At 33.6% G+C, this 17,028-nt stretch overlaps 1 protein-coding gene across 1 annotated transcript; it reads right to left on the bottom strand.

Moving 5' to 3' along the window:
- Positions 1 to 4,646: 4,646 nt before the first annotated feature.
- LOC104587399 (CAP (Cysteine-rich secretory proteins, Antigen 5, and Pathogenesis-related 1 protein) superfamily protein) lies at positions 4,647 to 5,494 on the bottom strand. The gene has a single exon (XM_010245003.3). The coding sequence runs from the start codon at positions 5,370 to 5,372 to the stop codon at positions 4,821 to 4,823; it is 552 nt and encodes a 183-aa protein (XP_010243305.1). The 5' UTR covers positions 5,373 to 5,494; the 3' UTR covers positions 4,647 to 4,820.
- Positions 5,495 to 17,028: the final 11,534 nt, after the last annotated feature.

Below are 17,028 nucleotides of genomic sequence, written 5' to 3'. Positions count from 1 at the left end.
TCTAAAGGTGAATGAAAACAATGTTTGAAAATCAATCAGAAATGGAGCGGAGATTATTGAGCATGTTTTTTCATAAAAGTTTTTCTTTTTATAGAAGAGTTAATTATAGGGTAAATTACAAAGACCTCCTTTGTACTATGGAGTTAGTGACAAAGTCCCCTTGTACTTTTTTTTTTTCTTTGTGACAAAAGCCCCCCTGAACTTTAGCCATTAGACAAAGACCCCTTTCCGTTTAACATTCTATCAGTTAACTTCGAAAAAATTTTTATCCGACTGTCTAAAGATTTTTAAGTGTTCAAACTAACCTTTTTATACTGGTCATTGTCTTCTCGATTGAAACCGTTCTCACACCGTCCCAAACCTGACCATCACCAGCCAATGGTGGCAAGGGCAAGACATTTCCCGCCATTTTGATTGATGCTTGGGAGTTGGGAGAAGATTAGACAGTATGAGAGTGCTCTTTAGTTGGGACAAGCACTCTCATCGGATGGACCTTTACCATCCGATGTGTTAGTTCCGAGAACTCTGCTAAGTCCAATGGATCCGGCATTCAACGATAACCAGCCCATGACTCCCAGAGAAACAGAGTGCTTTCTTCGGTTAAGGTCCGAGCTCGATTTCTCAGGTGCTGTCAGTGTGGAGCAAGAGTCAAAAGCAAACCAACCAAGACCAATTATGGTGTGCAGTTCAGTCAGCATTTCCGGTTCTCCGATTGCCAGCATGACAAAAGACATGCCCAGGGAACATAACAGTCTTCAGCGGTCCCATTCCGGCAAAGACCTGTGCGACCCATCTGGTGTTTTCTGGGAGTGAACCGAGAGGCCCTGATATGGATGCATTGGTGGTGGGCCATGACTGGGTGTGGGTGTCCTGATGAATGGGTGGGAAGAGGAAGCCTGCGTATGTGTTGTTTCTTCCCAAAGTGATACAGAGGTTTGGCTCTCAACACATCATTCACTGAGCTTCACTTTATGGGAACCGTTCCCTTTGGGACATATCCCCCACCTAGATGCCATGTTTTCCATGCATGTCCTGTTCCTTAGCTGCCATTTTCTTGTTTCTCATCCCTTCTACCTTGCTCACTCTCATTCTTGGCATTTCTGGTGGTGCTCTCTGTTACAGACATACGAGCAAACTCATGAGATAGATAGATAGATAGATAGTGCTAGCTTTAATTCTGCATATGAACCTGGATCTTGTGATTCTTCAGAAGACGATGGTCTAAAAGCTGGCTGTTTATGTCTATGAACATAGTGAGCAATGATATCTTCATCTGGGCTCTGAACAAATGAATGAGAAAATGTTGGAACTTCAAAATAAGGTCTACGCAGGAGTCAATAAATCAGAATGAAGGATACCAAAGAACATGAGAGCAATCGAACGGTGATGATGAGAAAACTAACCTCTATGGTTTTATTGGCGGGTTTGTTGATCTTGCCAAAGTGTCTCTGAATTCTCGTTAGTCTCAAGCTCGATACATGTCTAAAATTTGTGTAGTTCAAAGCCAAAACGTTGACTGTAGATCTTTGAAAGAAAACAAGGAGGAAGAGAGCCAAAATAAGAAACTGAGAATCAGAGTCCGCTCTTCCTTCTGGTTTCGTTAATGGCGGACTCGCCTCTTCATTCTGGTTTCGTTATCCGTTTCATTCAGTGCCACTAGCAAGAAACTGAGAATCATAGCCCTAGCTCTTCCTTCTGGTTTTGTGTAGTTAATGGTGGGCTCGCCTCTTCCTTCTGGTTTCGTTATCCATTTCATTCAGTGCCACCAAGAAACTGAGAAGCCTAGGTCGCCATTACTGGTAAAACAAATAGCACAAACAAATCAGAGCCTTGGCTCCTAAATTCTTTCTGAAATCTCTATTTGGTACTTTCTTCAAGATATTCATTTCCGAGGTTAAATAGGTTTTAAGGGAAAAAGGGCAAGAAAAAGAAAATAGAAAAGGTTTAGTGGGGTATTTTGATAATTTAATATTTTCCGTCATCCGACTTAACAGTTCAGGGGGTTTTGTCTAATGGTTAAAGTTCAGGGGGTTTTTGTTGCAAAAAAAAAAATACAGGGGGGGACTTTATCACTGACCCCATAGTACAAGGGGGTCTTTTTAATTTACCCTTAATTATATTCATGAAAACATACGGGCAAATAGGCAACTTGTAACGTGGAGAATAATTCCTTTGCCATTCAACCTCCTTCACTAGGAAACTCGAATCCAAGGCTGTGGTGGTGCCTATCAGCAGCGTTAGGGAGATATTATTCTTCGAAATTTGGAGCCCTAGTGCAAGTAGTGTTTACTTGAGAGATAGCAGCTGTCCAAGAGCTGGTGGGTAATGTATGACTTAACTTACAAGCGTGAAGCTTGTATATATTTATATTTATATTCATAGCAGGTAGCAGATCCGAGACCTTGAATTGTTAATTCCTTGCTCCATCAATCTGCCTAACAGCCTACTTGTCCATCTACTGTCGCAACCTAGTTTTCTGTTGTGTAAATTTTACCAAATGAAAGGACCTGAAAACTAGGGTTATCAATGGGCTCCGAAAATCTAATATTCGATCCCATATATTGGATGAATGCTGATTTCATCCCTTTATTAACTGATAAAAAAATCAACTAGATGTTATGTATAATATTTATATATGTTAAAAGTTAACTATTTTTCATTTTTTATTCTTTATTTTATTGGCAATAAAATGGAGTAGGATCGATCAAATTCAAACCTGCCATTTGCGATATTTTCAGGTCGGATCTGGATATGAAATTTTAATAAATGGATCATGTTTGGATGCAATTGAATCCGGCCCCATTACAGTCCAGTCTGAGTCAAAATCGGATTTGGTCCTCACAAGATCATGTTCACACCATTCGCATAATCCCTTGCAATCCTGCATTGTAAATACTCCTCATGAAAAAAAAAATATATAATTACAAAGATATTTCCAATGCACGACTGTAAAAGGCTGTGGGAAGGAACGGTTTGAGCACTGAAGCAGATCTCATCTGGATCAGTTGATTAACACATTGAGTAAACACTCACAAAATTTTGAGACCTGTTCCTTAAAATACCCTCAGCCTCGGGCCTCCCCCTTGAAAAATATTAGAAATAACTTTGCTGAAGAAACTTACAATGTTGTGCCCACTAGATCTTGGGTCGTTACAACCTTGCTGAAGAAACTGGCCAAGTCATTGGTTAATCTTCCAGGCGTGTCTGGTATCATACTATTATTACATTGCATATACTTGTTTTTCTGCCACATCATGTCACCTAGGTGATTAGACTTCACCATACCAAAATCTTGTTTGGCTTGACTGATAAGTATAAATAAATTGTATTGACTTTTGTCTTAATAAATTTTAGAGGAAATATCATTTATATGTTAGGGACTGTTGTGTGAGTGTTTTCTCCTACGTGAAACTTAAGTGGCACTCCTGTAATAAATGACAATAAACAAATGTTATCTCACCCTTTATATCCATTTTATACAATAGCACAATACCAAATACAACCCTAATATGATTTACCATTTATGGTCATTTAATTGCAGCTGAGATATAAAAGCGCTTTTCTATATTTAAGGTGATTGTTTGGTATCCATGTTGATTTCTCATGAAATGGCGTCACATTAGGGCCATGTTAGTGATTTGCCTTTTAAGGCCTTGTTCGTTTATAACCTTTTAGGTTATTTGGGTAATTGCACTTTTATTTAGGTAAATTCATTTATCTATTTAAAAAAGTTGGTGACTGTTTAGAAAAATCTAAAATTTGGGACTGCTCATTTAATTATCAATGTTTGGATGGTTGATAAAAAGAATTAGACGGTATTCTTAGAATATTTTTGATTTTCAAATGTCACTTAACGGTAGGTACTGGATTGTCAAGTTTTGAAAGTTCAGGTACTGGATTATCACATTTTAAAAGTTTAGATACTGAATTATCGCATTTTAAAATTCAGAGACGAAATTACCACTCAAGCCAAAATACTGGGCACTGATCAGAATTTTCCCTAAAAATAAAAAAGAATCAAGAAAACGGCACCATTAAAGGAAACACGATTATTGACGTTTTCTCTTTTGGGACCAATGCGCTGAATATTCTGATGACTTGACATCCAACGTGAATAGTAACTCACTGACGTGGCTCCAACTTGGCGGCAATGGTTCCAAATATACACATTTTTCCGTTTTATGAAAAAAAAAAAAAATGGAACGGCACAGCAATGCAATGACGCAATGGAGAAAAAAATGCGAACAATTAAGAATGGTGCCATTCCATTCCATGTGTCATGTGTGGAGTAGGCGAGAAAGGGATTGCTCTGTTCGTACGGGTACTAATAATCATCATACAAACGGAGATTCCTTGAGTTGAGAGAGTTCCATACAGAGAGACCATCCGACCTGCATCGTGGGCAAGTTGCCTCCCTCAGTTGTGTCGGTTCATTTGATCTCTATTACCCTTACCCTTAGTCCCTTACCCACATCCATTAAAATTGAATTAACCCAAATCAACTAAACTGTTTTATTTATGACTAAATAATAGACTATCTTGTCTTAACAACGATAACTCGCTCGTCCAAAAAGGAAAAAGAAAAGGAGGATTACTCTAATATCCCAGCATTTTCTACTTTCTAGTTTCTACTACTCATACTCAGATTAAGTAAAAGATTTGATTATAGAGAGAGAGAGAGAGAATGGTCCCCCTCGTAAGTAAGTCGTACCACCTACCACCACGTGAAGCTGAAACTTGATAGAAGGAGCCAACAACATATGAACACACATACTCTCTCTCTCTCTCTCTCTATCCTGACTATCAGACTATCTCTGGCTCTAGTAGGGGCTCTGTCCGATGAAATTTCCAGGTGGGTCATATAAACATATAGTAATGGTAGTAGGAGTCGGTTTCACACAGGTAGCTTGTGCACATCCCAAGTCCGAAGAGGTGTTCCAAACCACCTGTGTGTAGGAAAGGCATTGATGATTCGGGATGCATGAGTTGGTTGCATGATCGTAGTACTTCTTCTCTTCCACCCAGGATCCGACGGCAGCAGCCGGAGTCGCAAGCGATACCGGTCCGCTCATCCACATCTGGTTGGAGCCGTACTTGGACTTGCTGAGATCTGCAAATTTGCACCCCATCTTGTCCCTTTGGTACCTCACCATCAGGCTGGCGTCTGTGGCTAGCTTCATGCTCCACTTTAGGGGTCCGACACCCACTGCAGCTCTGGCTTGGTTGTGACCTGCTAAGAACTCTTCGCTCGCATTCTGTTTCTGTGCGGAGGCAGTGCTGCTGATGGCTATTCCTACAAAACCCACCAAGATCAAGATGAGATGATGGGGGAGTAGGTGTTGTGGCCGCCGGTTGCGGTTGCGGATAGCCATTTCCTCACAACGAATTAATCGGAATCCTTTCTTTCAGGATTTCAGGATTGATGAATTTGATGGATGGCCTCAACTTATCGGAATAAGGTCACTTTTATAGACGGACGGACAATTGACACTTGCTGAGACTTGTTAAAGAGATCAACTTTAATTACAGATCTACCCTTGCTATAGAGTTTGCAAACCTTGTTTGAAGAGAAGGGTGCTGTGGTCATTTGACACTGTGGGGAGTGATATGATGATGATGCTTGTACTTGACTCGACCACTGGTACTTACTTGGTAGTGAGCTGGGGGACTGAGGTGTATATAATAAGTAAGTAGCGACTAGCGACCTGTGTGTGGTTACTTTACTCTTGGTTAAAGATTAAAATAGGAATTGGGTTTGGTTTGGTTTGGTTTACTCTTCTTATTAACCTCACCGCATTTGGATTTTGGATTTGTCCCGGTGGAATCTTGGGGGCCGATTCACCGGAAAAAGGCATCAATCTCCAAATTCATTGGCTATTTTACAACATTTACACGGGAAACCGTGTGCGTATTAAAGTGTGGAAATTACTAAAAATCAATCAAATCAGCTTCCCTTTATGTTCAGAACAATGGCATGTGATCTTGTTGACTTTGCCTAACCCTTAAACAATGTGCCCATATAATATGATTTAAAGGCTGCGTTTGGCTGCATTGCAAATTTTTATGGGATTTTAAATAGGTTGAGTTTTTCAGTTTTATTTGGTTGTGAAAAGAAAAATAGTGTGATCCCACCTTATATACAAGAGACAGAGTGAGATATGGAGTAATATGACGTGGTTCCCATTTTATATGAAAGAAAATTGTGATAGGACACAGGTGATACAAGTTTTGCATAAGATTAAAAAAAAAACTTAATTTTGTGTGTAAAAGATACATTAAACACAAATTTTATACCAGAAGAAAATGTAAAGCGCAGTTACAAATAAACGGATGCAGAATTAAACTAGGTGCAACATATTTGTATCTGATTCAAATATGTATTACAACTAAATGCAGCCTAATTCTTATACATACATTCATCTATATTAATATTAAAAGTGTAAAATTTTAGTTTGATTAAAATATCCTATTTTTTGAATTTGGTCTAAAAGTGAAAAAATGATAATTATATTAATAAATAATTTTTCATATTATCCATTAGAGTTTTATTTTATTTTATTAATAATTAAATTAATTTTTCTAGTATTTATTGGTATGTAAATTTTTAGCCCAAGAAGTGAATAGGGCCCAATATGAAATAAAAAATTGAAAAGAGGTTGTTGGGCCCATTAAGATGAGATCTTTTTGTGTGAGGCCCAATGTATGGGCCCTCCAACGTATTGGCCCAAGGTGTTGAGCCCGATATGAATTGAAGAAAATAAATGACAAAAGAAAAAGCAAAAAAAGGGGATGTGGTTTGGATCTTGACGGACCACATTACTCATGATGTGTTATTGCGCCTAGATGCCAAGTGGACTTTTCACAAGAGGTCTCCCAATCAACTTTTAAGGACAAATGAACATGGTCCCACTAATTAAAGATCAGGTTAGCTAAATTGCCATTTTAGTCAAGAAAAGCCGATTGGGTGGATTAATTCACGTACCAATTAAGTCAAAAGAATCCATTTCAAGTCCTTGTGAAAATCCCATTTAAATGCTTACAAAGACTACCCAAGTCAGTGCCGACTAGGGAAAGAAAAGTTATAATTATTTAATGGAATTTCCCTTTAGGGGTTTTTATGATTCAGTCCACCCCTAGGAAATCCTATCTCCACCTACGGGTCTGAATCCTACCTGTGGATACTAGTAGACTAGGAGGGGGCTGCAAAAAAAGATTTCTGAGGGTGAGTGCAGTCCAAAATTTCCTTTTATGTGTGGGCCCAATTTCTTACCAAATGGCCTCTTCACATGGTTCCCTTATTAATTTTAAATATTGATTGCTATAATCCCACTGAATCACTTAAAAATGTCAATACAAATTGGGAAATTGTCTAAAACTCACCATGAATTTTCAACATTTCTCTTAAATTCACCGCAACTTTTCAAAATGTCTAAAACTCACCATGTCAGTAAGTTTTTATTTTTCAAAACTCACATTCCGTTAGTGTACCGTTAATGCTTCTTAACAGAGGTGTCCATGTTAGCATGAAAAACAATTTTCATGACCAAATTACCCTTGAATGGTGAGTTAGAGGAAAAATGGTCTATTTCAGTTTTCAATTTTCCTTTTTTTTTTGCATTTTAGTGTTTTGTTATAATTTCCAATGCTTTTTTATAATTTCTGTTTTTTTTTTTACATTTTTCTATTTTCTACAATCTATAAATTTTCTTGTATTTTTTGTTATTTATTTGCAATTTTTGTGTTTTTCTATTTTTTTGGGTGTTTTTTCTACATTTTTTATTTTCTTATTTTGTTTTTCAATTTCTATAACTTTTTTATATTTTTTTGTAATTTCTATGTTTTTATGTATTTTATATTTGAAAATATTTTTTTTGAACTTTTTCCTTTTTTCATGTCTAAATATTAAAATGGTAATATATTAACACCCGCTAATTTATTTTGTATATATTTTATATTTTTCTGTGAAGGTTAAAATGGTAATATATTAACATTGTTAGTCTTTTTAAGGTTAAGTTAGTGACATGGTGAGTTTTAGACATTTTGAAAAGTTGTAGTGAGTTTAAGAGAAATGCTGAAAACTCATGGTGAGTTTTAGACAATTTCCCATACAAATTTAACAAAGAGAATCCTATTCGTTAGATTGGACCAGGTATCTCTCAATCTCAAGCCAATCTTGTGGGTCCCCCAGTTAATTGATTAAATGGTAATTATCACCCATAATGGCATTTCCATTATTGTCAAATGAGAGGGAATCACGGCTATCAAAACTAGATTTCCATTCATACATGATTTTGAATGTCAAGTTGGCGGGCTCTTTTTGGAAGAGGAGCGCAGCTTCTTTTACATAAAAGAGAAGATAAAAAATTAATAGAAGGAACGGAGAACCGGAGAAGACAAAAGAATTTGAAAGAACTCTAGCTCCTGTGTGGCTGTTAAAGTTTCAAGTTAAATGCTATTAGCCACATGCATGTCAAGAGGCATGCTCAACTGTGATCGTTCTCTCCATCTTCGGCTCTCCCCTTTTGGCTCTCTCCAACAGCTCCCAAGTTTTGTTTAACCTTTCTTGCTACAGGAAAGAAAAACCAGAATTTTGACTCCTCAATTGTTGAAGCTTCAAAACTGTTGTAGTCCCGTGTCATGTGAATCGAAGGATTTGATCCTTTGAGTTGCTGCAATCAAAGAAAGCTCCCATCAAATTACTGTAAACAAGAAATCTTCTATCAAATTGCTTCAACCAAGAAGAACTTCATTGAATCATTACAACCAAGGGACCTCTTACAACTAAAGTTGTCAAGCTTTATGGGTCGTGTCCGTGACAAGCTACAAATACAAGTTACAAATATAAGTTCGATCATGTCTGTGATAAGAGAATCAAAGGGTTTTCTTCAAAAAAAAAACAGAAGAAAAAAAAAAGAGTTTGTACCCCACTTACATTTTACAAAAAAAAAAATTAATTAAATTTCTTTGAATTTGTCTTCTTCATTTTTTGTGCTCCAAATTTAGCATGCAATTTGTGTTGACAGTCATAATTAAATTAATTTAAGTCCAAGCTCAAGATTTAAGACAGGAGTTCGGATCTTGTAACCACAAGAACTCTACCCACATAACATTATAGCCACACATGGAGAACATCTCATCCTCTAGAGTATTGTGCACGGAGAGATGTTCCTAATGCATAGAGGTAATCTAATAAATAAAATTAAATTTTAGCAAATTTTTATCTAGGAACTATTAAACATTAAGAAGTTAATAAAAACTAGTAGTTCATAAAATAATAATAATAATAATTAAAAATAATACAAATAATGAAATAAACTACTTGTGTTCCATGTAAAAACTATAAAATTTAATTAAAATATTAAAACTAATAATGACCTAATTATAAATGTCTTAAGACTCCTACTTAGGGATGATCATTTATTACTTAGCCTAAACTCGGCTAAACCAACAAAATTTTGAGCTCAAGCAACTATTTTCTTCTAAGCTAGGTTTAGCGCAGATCTACTGTCCCACACAATGTAGAGAGTAAGATTGTAAATGGTTTGGATTCAAATAAGAACCAATTACATCTGTCCGCATTCAACTATGGAATCTAGATCCACATTCACATTTGATTATTATGTTGGGTTTTGGATCATCTTTGTATTTAATCTGCAACCATCTTATTGTGTTTAAAATGACAAAAAAAAGTTTTAAAAACCAACCACTTTTAAAGTATATATGTATAATAATGTATATAAATATAAAATATTAAATTTATCAATTATAAACTTTATATAGTTATACATAATATATATGCATATATAATTATTGGATTCCAATTGCTATTATTTGGTTCATTTGGAGTTGGAATTGGAATCAACTAACAGTTTTATTAATATTTTATTATTTTATTTGTACTTTATTATTATTATTTTATTACTTTAATAATTAATATCTTAGTATTTATAATGAATATTTTATTTGTGCTTAATATTATTTGATTATTAATACCAATATTTTTATTTTATTTTTTATTATTACTTAGTTAGTAGTAATATTATTATAACTAAAATTATTTTTTCCTATCCCAAAATAAATTGTATTACTATTTTATTTATACATTATATTTAATAGTTAATATCTTTGTTTGCTATTATTATTTTAGTAATATTTTATTATAGTACTATTCTTTTATTATTATTATTATTATTATTATTATTATTATTATCTTATATATTATTAATTTAATAATATTTTATTACTTTATTGATATTAGGGTTTTGGTATCATGAGTTCTTTAGTCCTTAAGGGGGGCTAAAATACCTAAAGGTCCTTACAATAATTATTATTTTATGTTTTTAAAACAACAAAAAATAAGAATAATACAAAAATGGAAAAATAGATAAATACCTATGCTGATTTTTATATTTTTATAAATGGTTATTTTATTATTTTATTATAATTTGTTATTTTTATTATCACTTTTAATTATTCTATTAATATTAATTATACTAATTTTTATAAATGATCATCCCTAAGTACAAATTAATACTATTTTTTATTAATTTTTTAACTTTTAATTGTTGATAGATAAAAACTTGCTGATTATTTAATAATAATAATAATAACAATAATAATAATAATAATAATAATAATAATAATAATAATAATATATTATTATTATTATTATTAATATTATTGTTGTTATTATTATTATTATTATTATTATTATTATTATTATTATTATTATTATTATTATATGTCATGTATCACACATTACATGTTTCTAGACAAATTGGAACCATTCATTAATTTTTTATTTTTATATCATTTTAATGGGTCTTGTATTTTATATAAGCCTCTTGTGTAGTATGGGCACTATACACAATATTATTAAAAAACAAAATACAACATTAAAACACGGGTTCTATTTGCAATATATCAAACCCATATTTAAATCATAATATTATTTAAATCATCAATTAATACTTTTGTATTTAAATTTCTTATTTTTTTTAGTGTTTATTAAGTTTCATTTTAGAGTGAAATTGAAATGTTTTTAATTTTATTTAAACTACTTATTATTAAGTTTGATTTTTATTAGTGTTTTTAATTTTTACTAAGTTTTGTTAATATTTATTAGTTTTAACAAGAAGTTTAGTGGATTTTTAAATTAATAATTTTTAAAATATATTTTTATTTTTGCTGTTTTATGTTTGATTGTTTGACCTCAACCTATTTATATTATTTGAATTATTAATATTTTTTAATATTTTACTTTATTATGTTGTATTATCCACACACTTTCCCTCTTAGATGTCTTTTTTAAATGTAATAATAACATGCATTAAAATCAAAGGGTTTGGAAAATCTAAAGTCTTTCTCTCTACTAGTGTGCAACTTTATTAATCTAATCAAAATTTGCAACGATTACTTTTTTATATTTTTAAAACAAAAGAAAATAGGAAAAATTGAGAAAATAGATAAATAACTTCTCTCAAGGAAGAGACATACATAAGATGCATACATTGGGAAGGTATAAGCAAATTTGGATCTCGTAAAAGCAAAAACTCTACTAACACTCTTATATAGAAACGATATCCAACCACTCATAAAAAATATCTTGGGTGTAACATAGTGTTCATACACATTTTTTTGCTTTCAGGAAATCCCATCTCAACTTGTTTAAGCACAACAGTTGAAAAGTGCATCTAACTCCAAACACCAAATAAAATTACTAGGATTTAATCATTAGATGGAATTATAATAGAGGATGTCTTAATCATTATTCCATTTGCTAGCTCTACCTCTGCCGTGGCATTTCCTTGTTCCTTCACTTGTCGTCGACCTCATAGAAGTGGAGATGACGAGACAAACATCATTTTGGGGTCTGTTCAACTCAATTTATACCTATACTATATATAAAAGTGCGGATGCAGTGTAGAAGTTTTTTTAGACTAAAATTACCCTCTATTTCTTTGTTTGAGAAAGGGTATAAAAGTCATTTAATTACAACTTTAATGCCATCTTTAATGACTACTAAAATGTCCATATTTGTCTATTTATTCCATCTCTAATTGTAAGGGTTGAAAATGTAACTTCAATTATTATTTTATGCTTCATTTGATCTCCTCTTGTTAAGTTCTATACTTAAAGACATTAACTTCTATTTTCTCTTATTAAATCCTATATTTAAGTTATTTTTCAATAATAAATGCTACTAATTAGATCTACAACAGTATTTTTAATAATATAACCATTCTTTATCCAAGTGGTGACAAAGTAATTCAACCATTGGAATCCAATTGATCAACTTATGAAGTCATAGTTAGGTAATAAAATTTTAAAAATAGAAATAAATATAGAAAAATTAGACATATTTATGATATTTTTTAATCTAATTAAAAAATAAGTGTAATAAAAAAGAATTATTTTTATTGATAATGAAAATGAAATCAATAATTTATAACTAACAAAAAATGAAATTATTTTACTATTTGGCAAAGATCAATAGTTCAACTTTTGGGTCAAATGTGTTAACATTTAATGTCATAAATAAATAATAAAAATTATTATATTAAACAAAAAGTAAATGTGGCATATCAGAATTATTAATAACATATAAAAATACAGAAATAAAAAATACATAAATTTTGCAAAAAATATTCAAGCACATGTTTAATATTATTTTATTATCATATTAAACAAAATGTAAGTGTGGAATTCAAAATTATTTTTACACATAATAATACAAAAAAAATATAGAAAAAATTGAACACATATATAATTCTATATTTACACTACTATTAAAAATATGAATAAGATCGTAAACTTTTTTTGATTAAAATACTCATTTTTGAATTTAGTCCCTATTTAATTATGATGTTTAAATTGTAAATTGAACTACTATTTTTCACCTCATTCAATTCCCTCTTTTTGAATCTTACATTTCTTTAATAAATGAACAAAAAAATATACATTAAAAAGATGAAACATTACAAAAAGAAGAATCTTGTCAAGTAGGTAGGTTTGTCAATGATACTTGAAACTTCACAACTTGATCCAATTATCACATATTTAGATGAAGTGTTTATGTAATCAGATTTGAATTTTGCAATCTGCATCCAATTAATAATAAAAATAAAAATATAAAAAAAATAAAAAAGTAAAAAAACATATTTATAACAATTTTTGCATATATTATTACTATCATTGTCATCATTTAGAATTGCCACGTGTAAAACACATGCACGCTTACTAGTACCCAAAAGGGAGGAAGCCACATGTAATTTCAATAGAACTGTTAGTTTTAGAAGTAGAATTGGTTTATGCTTGATTAACTTGGTTTGGTTAGAAAAAAAATAAATTCACTAAAATAACTTTCGTTGGTTGATTAGTATTTGAATCCCTATTCATATAATATGTGTTGAATACTGTGTCATAAATAACTCGAGTAAGATCAACTAGACATTGATAGTTAACATGGTGAGTGGTGTGGTGTCGGTTCCTTGGTCCTTATTGTCCATATGGGGGTAGGTTATAGATTTATGTGGAAAGGTTGCACAGAAAATTAGTCATGAATATAGGAAACACAATCATGTGGCAGATGTATTGGCGAATTATTCTTGTAATACAGAGAATAGCTAGTGATGAGGGGTGATTTGGCCTTCCAATCACATAGGGCCACATGGTGAATCTCAACCGTTTAATGACACCTCAGTGCCACGTGCAAGCAGGTCGCACCAGGCTAGACCGACCCATGCCAATTAGCCTGATCTACATCTCGATCGATGGAAGACTGACGGGTCGCTCCATTATAGAACGGAGCATATCACCTCGAGGGAGCAAGCAAATGACTTTGGATACCAGATTAACTCCCCAACCTGGGTATCCAACAACTTGAGTAGCCAACTAACCTCTAGGGTACCGACCTACGTTGTGGGTTGTCCTAATTTGGTTGGCATGCCTATCGATTTTGAAATAGACGGCAACGCGTTGTCCACTTGGCAGGGATGGCCCCAGTCTCGTTTGCTTCGAGGAGACTGGATGAGGATCATCACGAACACCGGTAGAGCGTGCCTCAAAAATAACGGGCCGATGAGCCTTATCGTTCCTGGATATCTTGGACACGGCTCTTGGACCCTGAGGTCTATAAAATGACACTTCCACGCCTTCACAAGGTATGTGCGCGATTTAGTTCATACAAGCTCTCTAACTCTCTGAATCTCCATTCAATTTCTTGCTCACTAAGCTCGACTAACTTAAGCATCAAAGTTCCTAGCTCGGGTCCAAACCCCTAGGTACTTCGACCTCAGCACTCACTTGTCTGAGCTGTCCCCTAGCAGGGAAGTTGGGCGATTCAACCTCTATCAGTTAGATATTGTGGCTTTGTAACACTTTTCTTACACCATTCAATAAGAGCTTAAGAGTTTGGTTTTGGATTAAGATGATCTATACTTTAGGGGAAAGTTGGTAAACTTTCTCATGTTCTTTTTCTAGTGAAATGTGGAATCTACGGAAATAAAACTTTTCTATGGGTAAGCTTTTGACAATTTACCCAAGAAAATTTTACTCACCTCACAGATGAATAAATTACTTACCCATAGAGGGGGAAATTGGCCAAACTGTATAAGCCCAAAATGTCCTTACAGAATAAAAAAGCTAGGCGCCCTTTGGGAAATTTGCTCATTTATCCAACTAACAATTTTTAGCAAAAGAACATGGCAAATGTATTTATCTGGATAACACTTTACCATGTCACACTTATTTGGGTATATGCATTTAACCAGGTAAGTAACTTACCACCAAACCAAATGAATGGGGCATTGTATGTGTTAAAAATCATCTTAGTGTTTGCTATGTTATTTCTATGAGGGGATGATCTTCTTGTATAGATTATTTAGAGGGGTAAGGTTTTCATGTCACCCCCTTTCCCTATGGGTTTTTATTTGGATTCTAATAAAAATTTACGGTGGCCTCCCCTCTGGTTCATCATTTCATCTACTTGATTTTATTTTTTTGCCATGTACTTGGAAGTTATGAGACCTTCTATGCTGAAATGCCTACAATTTTACTTGTAATGCTGGCCAATCACAACATATCAAGAGGTATTACGTTTGTATTGCCAGTTATTTTCATCCTTACAAGGATCTAACCTAATTGATGTGGTGGGCATTGATAGGCCTAGTATCATAGTTTTAATGAGGTGAAATTAGGAGTGCAGCTCAAGTTGGCCCGAGTTAGCATTTTACATTGCTTCGGGCCTGGGCTTTTAGGTAGGGCTCATTCAAATTTTGCCAAAAGGCCAACCCAAGCCTGACCAAGTTGCACCCCTAGGTGACTAAGGTGGCATTTGATAAAACTTAAGTACAATTAGATCTGTCCATGGACTGGTGTCAGGCTTGTCTTTTGCCAGAATTTGAATGGACCTGACCCAAAGCCCAAGCCCAATACAGTGCAAAGTTAAGCTTGAAGCCCAAACTGCGAACAAGTCTGAGTATAATGTCTAGAGAGTAGAAAAAGTTATGTTCTTTATACAAATCTGATATTTGAAAGTTTGCTTCTACCTGTGGCTACCCGACCCGGAGGGGGGACGGAATGGAGTATGGAGTGGAATTATCATCTAAATTTTTGGAAATTTAAAAAAATCCAAAAATTTTCAAGAAAAACATTTTGGTTTTTTTGGTGACTCATTGTCCAAAGGGGATGAGATTCTTAGGGTCCGGGGACCAAGGTACGGCGTGAGAAGGTGTTAGGCACCACACATGCGCCTGGTTAAACTGACCTCTATTTCATCATTTTCCAAGGAATGTTTAATAATTATGGACTAAAAAAACCACACAAACACATACTACATTAGCAAGAGAATAATAAAACATAATTCTAACTATTTTTTATTTTCTAATCAACTAAGAATATAAGCTAGTAAAGAAGTAGCAAGGAAAAATAAATAGAGAACAACAAAACACACAAGACATGACTATCTAATTAAATGAGTAAACACACAAGACATGACTATCCAATTAAATGAGTAAACGATGAAGGGATTAAAAGAATTTTAATAAAATCAAATGGAAAATTGTAGATGTTCTTAAATATATTCAGGAATGCAAATTCAAAAGGAAAAAATATGCTTTTATGAAAAACGATAGAGAAGTATTAGTCTAAATTGAAAGTTTGAAGTTGCAAGGATGTATGCAGATGGGATTTTTCCATGATGTAAATTTTGTTTTGATACAATACAATGCAAGTGTGGGGAGAGAACATGCTATAGTGATATTTAAAAGTGTTTTAGATGAGTGGTGAAACTTACTAATTAGACTAGGAGGATGTTTGGAACTGTGGGCGTTTTTCAAAAAAACGGTGTCATGTCGGATCCACATAGGCGTTTCAACAAACACCCATGTATCTCATTGTTTGGTTCAGCCGATTATTAAAAAATCGGACATGTCTCGAAATTCGGGATCCCACCAATGCATAAATGTCAAATTTGGCGTTTCATGCATCGGTGAACCGTTTCCCCCAATAGTTGACTGATGTGTATCTTATGTGGTAGTTACCTGTCAGCACATACATGAAAAATGGCGATGAAAATCACCTTAACAAACAACATAGCATTGCTCATTGCCTACATGGCAGAAGCATTTTTTTTTTGTGAAAAACGGGTTTGAAAGCATGGATATTTTTTCTTGAAAATCGGTCCCTTAAAATGCCCATACTTCCAAACACCATGTAGGTATTCAAGTGTGATCCTATGGATTTAGGACCCACTGTTTCCAAGCAAAACTACCTATCATGAGGTGCATCAAAGATAAAAAGGGCTAATTGAGTTGATAGATTGGTCAAACTTATGGAGATAAAGAGAGAAAATTAAAGAATGATATTGGAATCATGGATGAAAATACTCTTATTACTGATGATGCGATAAATGAAGGACAAGGTTACAAAAATAAATAAAAAAAAAGTGATGAAATTGATAGGACCACTATTAAAAGGATTTCCAACATGGGTTGAGATTGAACCTATCAAGACAAATTATTTTCTACG

The sequence above is a fragment of the Nelumbo nucifera genome, chromosome 1, assembly GCF_055504915.1.
Source record: "Nelumbo nucifera cultivar China Antique chromosome 1, China Antique-T2T, whole genome shotgun sequence".
In the NCBI taxonomy this organism is placed as follows: Eukaryota; Viridiplantae; Streptophyta; class Magnoliopsida; order Proteales; family Nelumbonaceae; genus Nelumbo; species Nelumbo nucifera.
The sequence above is the reverse complement of the archived record's forward strand: the minus strand, read 5'-3'. Positions and strand labels throughout refer to the sequence as shown.

Coding starts and splice junctions, on each gene's coding strand:
- LOC104587399 (XM_010245003.3), bottom strand. CDS start 5,372: ATGGCTATCCGCAACCGCAACCGGCGGCCACAACACCTACTCCCCCAT.